Below are 12070 nucleotides of genomic sequence, written 5' to 3'. Positions count from 1 at the left end.
TACCCTGTCTCGCTGCTCTTATAAGAGCCGAGCAGGGCAAGCCAGGGGCGACCTCAGAGCAGCGAGGTCTGTGTCCTTGTGAGGGCCAGGTTCGTGTGGCTGAGGGTCGGACCTGAGCCGAAGCTGGGCCAGGTCAGTTAGCCTCCACTAGGATGGTCTGGGTTAGAGGAGTGTAGGAGCTAACTGGGAAACGTTAGCTGAGGGACACTGCCTCAGATAGAACCGGGTGAAGGGGCCGTCACCCCTTCCAGTGTTAGGGTGCGCTACGTGCTGTATAGTAGCAACTTACGCCGTTACACAGGTGAAGTATTGGAAAATGACGGCAGGAAACTCCTTGACGGGAACACACTTCTTTTATTAAATCTTGACTTGTAACAATGCAACGCGTGGCCTCTCTTCTTCACACCGCACTTCTCTTGACTCAGGATTCTGTGCTGCCGGCTCTCTGTGCCTCGTGTAGACTCCGCGCCTCGGCTACACTCCTCTCTCGCCTCGTGTAGACTCTGCGCCTCTGCTACACTCTCCTCTCTCTCGCTGGCTACACCGTATGCATACCCGGCTCGTGCAGACCGTTCTCTCTCGCTGGCTACACCGTATGCATACTCGGCTCGTGCAGACCGTTCTCTCTCGCTGGCTACACCGTATGCATACTCGGCTCGTGCAGACCGTTCTCTCTCGCTGGCTACACCGTATGCATACTCGGCTCGTGCAGACCGTTCTCTCTCGCTGGCTACACCGTATGCATACTCGGCTCGTGCAGACCGTTCTATCTCGCTAGCTACACCGTATGCATACTCGGCTCGTGCAGACCTTTCTATCTCGCTGGCTACACACTATACATTACTCAGCTCGTGTAGACCTTTCTATCTCGCTGGCTACACACTATACATTACTCAGCTCGTGTAGACCTTTCTATCTCGCTGGCTACACACTATACATTACTCAGCTCGTGTAGACCTTTCTATCTCGCTGGCTACACACTATACCTTACTCTCTTCTACTCTCCATTTCTCTCCCTCTCCGGGCTCTATCTCTACACCTTCGTCTTCATTCTTAGATGGTTCCACTTCTGCCCCTTGCTCCTCTGTGCATCACCTTATATACCCCTTCTTCCCGGGAGACGGAGCGGATGCGGACCTCAACGTCGGCACCGCTCCTCCGTTACCCAATCCCCACGCGCTATCCCCACGATCCGGTTCCGCTCAGCGCGTGTTTCCACTCTCCGACCAATCACACCGCGCTGCTACCCGATCACTCCCTCTGGGCGCGTCACCGGCACACAGCCAATCAGCAGCACTACCCCCACCCGCGCACTGACGCCTGCTCCTCCCCGTCAGCGCGCGTCACCACACACACACCCGTACATACGCGCTGGCACACGACATATACACCCAGCGCGTATCACCACTACATCACCCCCTCCCACATAGCTCGCAGCCGGCCCGGCTGCTAACAACAACCAACCACGACGATAAAACGACAACCAACAAAAAAAAACCCCATAACCCCCCGAGTGTGCCCCGTAACATAACACAACAACAACAACAACAAGAATAACTATGTACAGATTGACAATGAACGCGAAAAGTCAACAATAACACGATACGAGCAAATTCGAAACGAACGCGCCCCACGTCCCTGCGACTACACGCAGTGACGAGGCGCTCCAACTGCCCCGACTCCTCACGAGGCAGGTCATGCAAAGTAGCACGACCTGGCGCGAGTCCGTCTGGCTGGTCCATCGTATGGGGCGGGACACTGACGACCGTCCGGCGGTTCCGGCCGCTCCAGACGGCGCGGAACGGGCCTGAAAGGGCCGGCCCCGCCGCGGAGATCCGGCCGCCGGTGATCGGCAGCTGTCAGTTCCGAGACACCTGGGAGCAGATCAGGCGACAATACGTGTGGATCAGGCAGAGACATTTCTCCCTCTGGGTCGCCGGTCACGTCACACGCCCGGCCATCACGACACAAGGGGAGGCCATATGGAGGCGAGAACGGTTTCAGTCGGGAGGGGTGAACGTACCACCGGCGCTTTCCCCACTTTATCTGAACGCACTGGGGCCGTGCAACGCGCACGACCTCCACGGGTCCCCTCCACGGTCTCAACAATTTAGGCGACGTAGCCAAGGGTGCCTGAGGGCAATGCAGCCAGGCCCTGTCACCTGGTTTCCATTCGTGCATGGACACCTTCCGTGCCCGCAACCGTTCATTAGCAATTTGGCGAGCCCGCGAATTAAGCCGTGCGGCCTCCCTCGCCTCTGTCAGCTTATGAATATTAAACTTAATATGTTCTGCCAAATTAGAATTAGTTCGTGGAGCGGACAGGCCAAGTTGCGTTTCTATTGGCGGGTCAGCTTCCCGACCGTACATCAAATAGAATGGGGAAAACCCCGTAGCTGCATGGGGGGCCATTCTATACGCGGCAAGGACTCCCGGGACCTGCAGGTCCCAATCTACATGTGCCTCGCACACCTGCTGGCACAGCATGGAAGTCAAGGTTTTGTGGAGTCTCTCCACCATCCCGTCAGTCTGCGGGTGGTACGGGGAGGTACGCACCTTCTTGGTACCCAACAGATCGCACACCTCTTGCAACAATTTACTCGAAAAATTTTTACCTTGGTCGGTCAGCAGGCGTTCGGGAGCCCCCTTGTCCAGGACATAGCCCTGGACGAAGGCATCCGTCACAGCCGCTGCCGACTGGTTAGCGAGAGGCCACGCCATAGGCCATCGGGTAAAGTATTCGACCCCCACTAACAAATATTTATTCCCTCTCGGCGTGACTGGGAAGGGCCCCAAAATATCGAGTGCCACGAGCTCGTTGGTACGCGAGACCTGAATAGATTGCAGCGGTGGATTAGCTGCCACGGCCGGTGGTTTACGCCTGGCGCACTCAACGCACCCCTTCAGAATATGCACCACATCACTTCCCATTCCCGGCCAGTAATAGTCACGCTGAAGCAGGGCAAGCGTTTTGTTAACTCCCAAGTGCAAGAGGCGTTCGTGTGCCGCCAAGACAACCCTCCCCCTCACAGCGGAAGGCACCACGAGTGCGTTCCGCCGGGACAAACTGTCCCATTTTAATAACACGCCCCGCTCAAGTACATAGGAGCCGATACGCTCCTGGTCCCCCTCGGGACCCCCAACCTTGCGGCGCAATGCTAGCAGCGAGCTGTCCGCCATCTGGAGGCGGCCCCATTCGCTGAGCGACAGCGAGAGCAGCGAGTCCCGACCCTGAGAGGCAGTGGAATCATCCCCACTCGGTGCGCCCGCTGTCGCAGCCAGTGCCCCTATCTCCCCCGCAAGCGTCGGTTTACAGCGCGCCCTACGAAGGAGGTGACATTTGGCCGGTTCAAATTTCAACTTAGCCGATCGCATTCGCAAGAACACCCCTCTCAACCGCCGGAGGTGTTCCTCAAACGTTTTACTGAAAACAATGACATCGTCCATATAAATCAAGCATGTATCCCACTGCAAGCCCGACAAAACCAGCTCCATAAGTCGCTGAAACGTCGCTGGAGAGGAGTGAAGTCCCATGGGTAACCGGTTAAACTGGAACAGCCCCCCTGGAGTCCGAAATGCTGTCTTAGGTTTCGACTCTTCGTCGAGCGGCAACTGCCAAAACCCCGATAACAAATCAAGAGTCGAAAAATATCGCGCACCAGACAATGCATCGAGGGACTCATCCATCCTGGGGAGCGGATACGCGTCAGCCACAGAGATCTTATTCAGGCGACGGAAATCAACGCAGAATCGCAGGGACCCGTCCTGCTTCTTAACCGGCACAATAGGCGCTCCCCACGGGCTAGAGGAGGGCGAAATAATATCGGCTTCTAGCATATCGTTAACAGCCGACTGAACATGTTCCTTCTCCACGGGACTCAGTCGGAAGGGATTTAGCCTGACCGGCGCCGCATCGCCCGTTTCAATGTGATGGTGCAACAAATCCGTGCACCCAATGTCATACTTATGTTTACTGAATACATCAGAGAATTCAATGAGCAACTCGCGCAGCGCACCCAACTGCGCCGCCGACAAATCGTCCGAGGCGGCACATAACGAATGGACCCACTCAAGGTCTTCCCTTGGCTCAACGTTCCGCGCGGGGCTCGAGCCCACCTGCGCAACCAACCCATCATCCCCAGGGACCTGCGCCGCGTGAGCCAGCACGGTGCCCTGCGGAATGACAGCTGGTCGCGACCCCGCGTTCAAAACCATCACAAACGGATCCCTGTCAGCCCGCACCAAAGTGTGAGCCACCGATAAATCAAGACCCCCGACAGCCTTGTTAGAAGGACCCAAAAGCATACTCTGTCCCGAAGCCTCCCTCACCCATGGTTTCCCCAACCGGAGGGGAATCAACATCTGTGAACCCGGGGGCACTTGCACTGTCTGCGTCGCCACCGCTTGTATCGTAGCGCACGCCGTCCGAATGTCAGTAGGGCCCGTCAAAAATGAAATCCGGCGACCCGATGGCAGTTCAATGCATCGTTGATCGATAAGAATTTTAATGGGCATTTTAGCCAAAAAGTCAGTGCCCAAAAGACACGGAACTGCCAAAGAAGACGAAACGAAAACGGGTCCCGATAATTTGATATCTCCAATGCAAATGGACGCCCTAACCTGACCGATAATGCCCAACGATCCCCCATTAGCGGCGTAAAATGGCACATCCACTGGAAGCAGCGGACGACATTGGACTGGAAGAATATTATAAATGAGGTCCGATATAATAGTTGCCGATGCCCCCGTGTCCACTAACACCCTAATCTCAACCCCATCAATAGATCCCGTAACAACGGACGAACCCGCCGAAGCAGCCACAATTCTATGCCCCAATTCCGCCCATTCAATGTCTCCCTGGTCCCGGCCGAACCCCCCTCGCCGAACCGAATCCCCGAACCTTAACCGGCCCTCCTCCGCCGCAACGCGGCGTCCCATGTGTGCCGAATAAACAGGCCGAGCGTGTGAGGTGCCGCGACTTGCCGGGGATTGTAGAGATGACTTGGGCTCTCGGTCGTCGTCCAGCCGAGCTCCCATGGCGCGCTGCCGCGGAGCGCGGCACCCGGACGCCACGTGGCCCCGGAGGCCGCAGTTATAGCACGTGACGAGGGTCGGAGTAGATCTTGGTTGCTCCGACTTTCGGCCCGATCGCAGAGGCGACCGGGCCCCCGGCCTCCAGTCCCCTGGTCGTCCCGTGGCGAACGCCTCCTCTCGTGGGCTGACGACTTGGGGTTCGGCGACCACCAACCCCGGGGCTGCGACGACAGCAGCGTTGCAACCAACGCCTTGCTTCCGTTGTAGGGCCTCGTGCGCTTGAATACTCGTGGCGACTCTCAAAGAAGAAATATCAATGTCGTCAGCTGTGTTGATAGGGACCCCCAGGTCCTGCGCCAACTTGAGCAGCTGCTCCAAAACCATCGCGTCTTGGCCCTCCTCGTCCATCCGAGGGAACGCAGCATCAGCAAGAGCCAGCAACGCCGTGCGATAGGCCAGCGCGGTCTCAGTAGCCGCTTTCCGTCTTGCGTAGAACTGATGGCGGCATGTAGAGGGAGGCCCGTAGACCCTGGCCAACAAACCCAGCGCATCCTTCAGCGTGGAGCGGTCCGACTTCCGTGCAGCCCTGAAGGCCGCGAGCGCATCGTCGTCCAGCATGGCGGGCAATGCCCGCAGCGCCGTAGCATCGGACCACGCTGACATCTCTTGATGCGCCAAAAACCTTCGCTGAAATTGGCCCCAGTCTCCGCCTTCCGCCTTGAAGGCTGACAACGTGGGCAGGCGCTGCTGAAAAATGAAGTCATCCGCCTCGTGGTTCCTCTCCGCCTGTCCGTCGGTGTCTAAGATGGCGGCTCCAGCAGCAGACGTAAGATGGCGGACCCCCTCGCGCGCTGATGAAGTCGATGCGCGCGCTTGGGAACCCACCACCACGTGGCGCTCGCCGTTCCCGCCAAAAGCAGGCCCAGGCGCAATGGCGGGAATCCCCCATTCGTTTTGGCGGGAATCTGCGGGGCGACCTTGTAAAATGTCCCCCACCGTCCCCGCTCCTCCCGACGAGCTGATCTCCGCCAAGATGGACGCAGCGGCGAGCAGCAGCTCCGCCAGTCGGGAGTGCGCCTCACGAAGCCCGGCGTCTGTCCCCGGTCGCTCGGCCGGCGCCGTCGACGGACCCTGCAGCGTGGGCAAGTCCTCTTCCTCACCCCCCGCCACCAGCGGCTCCGAGTCGTCCAGGTCTTCCTCGCGGTCAATCCCGTGGGTCCTACGGGTCTTCCTCGTCTCCATACTTGGAAGCCCGTTTCACTTCTGACGCCAGATGAAGTATTGGAAAATGACGGCAGGAAACTCCTTGACGGGAACACACTTCTTTTATTAAATCTTGACTTGTAACAATGCAACGCGTGGCCTCTCTTCTTCACACCGCACTTCTCTTGACTCAGGATTCTGTGCTGCCGGCTCTCTGTGCCTCATGTAGACTCCGCGCCTCGGCTACACTCCTCTCTCGCCTCGTGTAGACTCTGCGCCTCTGCTACACTCTCCTCTCTCTCGCTGGCTACACCGTATGCATACCCGGCTCGTGCAGACCGTTCTCTCTCGCTGGCTACACCGTATGCATACTCGGCTCGTGCAGACCGTTCTCTCTCGCTGGCTACACCGTATGCATACTCGGCTCGTGCAGACCGTTCTCTCTCGCTGGCTACACCGTATGCATACTCGGCTCGTGCAGACCGTTCTCTCTCGCTGGCTACACCGTATGCATACTCGGCTCGTGCAGACCGTTCTATCTCGCTAGCTACACCGTATGCATACTCGGCTCGTGCAGACCTTTCTATCTCGCTGGCTACACACTATACATTACTCAGCTCGTGTAGACCTTTCTATCTCGCTGGCTACACACTATACATTACTCAGCTCGTGTAGACCTTTCTATCTCGCTGGCTACACACTATACATTACTCAGCTCGTGTAGACCTTTCTATCTCGCTGGCTACACACTATACCTTACTCTCTTCTACTCTCCATTTCTCTCCCTCTCCGGGCTCTATCTCTACACCTTCGTCTTCATTCTTAGATGGTTCCACTTCTGCCCCTTGCTCCTCTGTGCATCACCTTATATACCCCTTCTTCCCGGGAGACGGAGCGGATGCGGACCTCAACGTCGGCACCGCTCCTCCGTTACCCAATCCCCACGCGCTATCCCCACGATCCGGTTCCGCTCAGCGCGTGTTTCCACTCTCCGACCAATCACACCGCGCTGCTACCCGATCACTCCCTCTGGGCGCGTCACCGGCACACAGCCAATCAGCAGCACTACCCCCACCCGCGCACTGACGCCTGCTCCTCCCCGTCAGCGCGCGTCACCACACACACACCCGTACATACGCGCTGGCACACGACATATACACCCAGCGCGTATCACCACTACACAGGTAACAAGCTGAAATTAGGAGCACTCCCTTTAAGAGTGTGCTCCTAATCTCAGCTCGTTACCTGTATAAAAGACACCTGGGAGCCAGAAATCTTTATGATTGAGAGGGGGTCAAATACTTATTTCCCTCATTAAAATACAAATCAATTTAATAACATTTTTGACATGCGTTTTTCTGGATTTTGTTGTTGTTATTCTGACTCTCACTGTTCAAATAAACCTACCATTAAAATTATAGACTGATCATTTCTTTGTCAGTGGACAAACGTACAAAATCAGCAGAGGATCAAATACTTTTTTCCCTCACTGTAGTCCTGCAATGTGTGCACATTTGCTCATGTGAGCTGTTGGAGTCTTGCCTGCTTTCATAAACGTGTTGTTGAATATTACGCAATTATAGCAGGTAATAAATCACAGTCATTTGTCAATTAAATGGTGGACATGAAGGCTTCTTTGGATCAAAATTGGCCACGCTTTGTCAGTGCAGGTTGGTAGGGGTGGTGGGCAGGCTCGGTTCACATGTAACTCGCCACTGATGTAATCAGTTGACTGGGAATGGAGCTCAGGTAGAGAGGTTCGTAGTGTGGCACACGGAAACGCTGAATCGCCGCTGCGCGGCTGAAGCTTGCATGCTCAGTGGCCCGAGTTCAGACTTTCATCGTCATGAAAAAGTTTCAAAAAGGGCCTGAATCTAACTTGGGTATCATCTATTATTACGCAACGAATATGTAAGCGCACTCCAAGAGAAGCAAATTTCCACCAGGAGTGTGACACCATAGACTGCTGTTGTATTCTACAGCCATTGTTGCTTTCGCTAAACTTTTATCATGGACTTATATGAATATAAACATATGAATAGAACATGAACACAGGCCATTCTATTCAACTAAACTATAAACTATTTTATTTTACCAGGTAAAGCCTACTGAGCTCTCTAGCGCTCTTTCAGAAGCGGCCTGGCCACTAGTGATAGCTCAACAATGTAGCTTATCAGGTGTAAATTGATCACAGCCACATATTCGAGTAGACGCAGAGAAAAATCCACACGACCACTGGTACAGAGACACGCAAACTCCAAATATACAGATGTCAGGGTCAGGATCGAACCTACGGCCTCCTGTATACCAGGCGAGGTGGTTAACATCTCGCCGGCTCATTATTTGTTGATGTTTCCTTGTGCACGCGTGGCATGTGATGTCATTGCAAGGGCTGGGAGGCCTGCGTCATTTACAAAGGGGGTTTTCACCGAGTCTTGGGGCGACCCTTTGGTAAATGTGCCCGGGCGTCTATCGACTAAGTCCCTCATAGCAACACGACTTTATAATGAAGTTTTGTTCATATTGGATCTTCTTTACTAACGTTAGCGTTATCGTGACCCCCGCATTACATCTTGTTTAGAACGTTGTTGATGCTGACCAATGATACGTTGTTCTTCTATGCAAGCTAACAATTCTGCAATGATGATTTCCCTGTGTGATAGAAGGAGGAGGTGGAGGAGATGAGTGTGAGGGTGATGCTGATTGTGTGGCTGGCGCTGTGGCTGCAGGAGCGTGTGGTGGTGGTGTGGCTGAAGGAGCAGGTGGTGGTAGTGGTGGTTGCGGTGTGGTTGCAGAGGTGCGTGGTGGTGGTGTGGCTGGAGGAGCGGGTGGTGGTGGCGGAAATGTTGCTGGAGAAGCGATTAGTGGTGGTATTTGTGGTGTGGCTGATGGAGCGGATGGTGGCGGTGTGGCTGGAGTAGTGAGTGAGCCGCTGGTGCAGCAGGAGGAGAGGATGGTGGGTGCCGTGGCTCTGGGCGTGTGGCTCGCGTACTGGCGCGCCGTCGGCTCCTGCCTCTCCGTTGCCGTCATCCTTGCGCTCTTTCTCATGCAGGGTGAGTCTTGTGCTTGCTGGGTGTTGATGACGATGTGCAATGTTGATATGTGAGGTTGTTACCACGCCAGGGCGCCTTGCACACTGCGAAAACCTAATGCTCACCACGTACTAGGTCTGTAAAAGTAATTAATCTCATACTTCTCAGTGAGCCACCATTTATTGCAGTGGCATTAGAAGATGGATATTAAATTTTTTAACAGTGTAGCATTTAATTTTTTAAATATATAACAGGACGTCCACCTCTGCTTTAAGGCCTACGGTGCTACTAAGAGCCCAAGGTTTAGGGCTGCTCTTCGCGCTTTCAGGGTTTCATGAAGCGATGGCCCCTGAGTTGTGCGCTTGGCTGAAATGAACAGCAACTCCTACGTCTATGTCCAAGTCAGGAAATTCCTGCGTACGGCGTGTGGCAGAGACGTGCAACTGAATTTTCGAATAGCAGCACCATTATAAGTTGGCGTCTTTAGCCGTGCAGCTGTGCTGGCTGTGAGCTCAAGAGTTTCTGCCATTCAGCAGTGTTGACGAGCAGCGATCGACCACGTAGCGCATCGGTCTGATGAGATAAGGCATAACAAAATAAAGGTGGCCTGGTTGGATGTGCTGTTCTGGAATAGGATGATAAATGCTCTGTAAGTGTCGGTAGTTGAGATATATGGTGATGATAAAATGTATCCTCATGGAGGTTATTTTCCTGTTTCTGCAGCAACTCGTCATGTTACAGACTGGTGGCTGTCTTACTGGATCGCACATGTACAGGAACATAAAAATGCAAGTTTCCACGATAATTTCGAGAGGTACGAATATTACACATAGCGTTCGATGCCATGTGGTTTTGCTGAACGCCGTGTGCACTCAGTTTTCTTTCCAGCGAGAGGCGCTGAAATCGGTCGACCCCTTGCAGACACGGTGGGGGGGTGTCACGGTGGCTAGGAGATGTTAACTACCTCGCGTGGTATACAGGAGGTCGTGGGTTAGATCCCGACTCTGACGCCTGTATTTTCGGAGTTTACGGTGTCTCTTTCCCCGTCGTTGCGTGGATTTTTCTTCGGATCCTCCGATTTTTCCCTCCACGTTTAGAATCATGGGTTTAGAGGATTTGGCTGCTATAAATATAAGCATGATAAGCCTCTTCATTGGGCTATTAATTGTGGCCAGTTTGCTTTCTAAAAAAGAGCTATATAGCTCAGTGAGCCTTACCTGTTAAAAAAAATAATTTTTAGTTTATAGCCGTTCTACATCTCCCTCACACAGTTCTTCTCCTGCAAGGTTGTGAGTTCCTGAGGCCATTGCCCAAAAATTGGTGACTTTGTCATGACCCCGTAACCGCGTTCGCATACGTGGGAGCTAAAAAATCCGGTTTAGCACAACCGTTTACCAAAAACACTCACCACTTGTGACATTATTCTGATGGATAAGCCACATTTGCTGGCATAGAGGTGTAGCGGCATCATTGAAGGTTGTGTGTAACTGCCGCTACTTATGGCCTGTAATCTCAATTTCGGAGCTTTCGTGACTGCAGGAATTATTCTTTGGTTCTTTCGGTAAAGTCACGTATAAAGATAAAATAATAAATTAAATAATTATGGCCTGTAGTTACGGCCTTGAGCCAACAGGGGGGAGAAAGGAAGCCGATGGAGATGAGTGAGGCCGCTAGGCCAAGGTAAACCCCAGTGTAGCTCGGGACCAGGGGTACAGACCCCAGACCCCCAAGAGGGGGGCTGGGGGATAACGTCACGCTCCAGGCCCCTCCAGACGGTTCCAGAAGGGGGGAGTGGCTAGGGGCGGAGTGAGCTAGAAAATGGTATAAAAGCCAGTCCCCTGAACGGGACCGGCGGTCGTCGTTTACCTGAAGACCGAAGAGCCACCCCAGAGACCTGGAGCTGCCACCTGGGAGACCCGAAGTGAAGAGCCCAAAGGGCAGTCCCCGAACCCCTGGCTAGGGTCGGGACAAAAGCTTAACCAGGCAGGGTTAGAGCTTAACCAGGGCAGGGTTAGAGCGTAACCAGTGTGAGGGCAGAATAGTCTGGATGAAATACCTCCTTAGTGTATTGGGTGGAAGGGGCCCCTTTGTGTAAATGTAAATGTTACATAAACGTTGTGCCTCCAGAAGAGAGAAGTCTCCTCAACTTTTGTACCCACTACAAAACAGTACAACTCTCTCAATTTTACAAACTACGCGTAAATTACTGAATTGCAAAGAGTCACATCGCAGCAATTCCCACGAGTGGCGGATTAACGCCCGCTTGCAAGGTCAGTGCTGCGTTTACCTTGTGCCACACAGGGACTGCTGCCATGGGGGGGGGTTCCCTTGGCTAGACTGCAGAAGGGCATTGGAGCGACTGAGATGGAGGGGGAGATGTAAGGAGCTCTGAGTTGCTTGGGTGTTTAAGCGAGCGCCACTTTTGTCAAGGAGCATAAACCGTCGAGCGAACTGCGGTCGTCTTTGTTCAATGGCTAGCCATCGAACAAAGATGGTCACTGTATCGCACGTGTTCAGATGCGCTTCTCAGGCCATCCTTCCGATATTAGGAAGCCACTGGAGCTATGTACTTATAAAGTAGAGCCGACATGAGGTTGGAGGTTGGGGGGGGGGGGTGTTTGTCGTTTATTTTCCCCCAGTCCACACTTACCCACAGCCCTCTCACAATCTGTTCCCCGACATAATTCCCCGAGCTCGCCTGATGCCCCCCTCCTCCTATATCTCCTCACCTGCTCCTCCCCTCTTCCCCTGTTCCTGCTCCACTGCCACCCTCCTTTTGGCGGGAATCCTCTCCATGCCGC

The 12070-nt window shown here is 54.1% G+C and overlaps 1 protein-coding gene across 3 annotated transcripts in view; it reads left to right on the top strand.

Annotated features, from left to right (window-relative positions):
* Positions 1-12070, top strand: part of ABCC10 (ATP binding cassette subfamily C member 10) — a 76518-nt gene that overhangs the window by 35820 nt on the left and 28628 nt on the right. For 2 of the 3 annotated variants that reach the window (XM_078864195.1, XM_078864197.1), the window contains exons 12-13: positions 8901-9290; positions 9993-10083. In XM_078864195.1, the coding sequence (XP_078720321.1) occupies positions 8901-9290; positions 9993-10083 (481 nt within the window). The remainder of the gene's footprint in view (positions 1-8900; positions 9291-9992; positions 10084-12070) is intronic. The other variant, XM_078864196.1, reaches the window with a different exon arrangement.

This window comes from Lampetra fluviatilis, chromosome 17 (genome assembly GCF_964198595.1).
Source record: "Lampetra fluviatilis chromosome 17, kcLamFluv1.1, whole genome shotgun sequence".
Lineage (NCBI taxonomy): Eukaryota > Metazoa > Chordata > Hyperoartia > Petromyzontiformes > Petromyzontidae > Lampetra > Lampetra fluviatilis.
The sequence above is the reverse complement of the archived record's forward strand: the minus strand, read 5'-3'. Positions and strand labels throughout refer to the sequence as shown.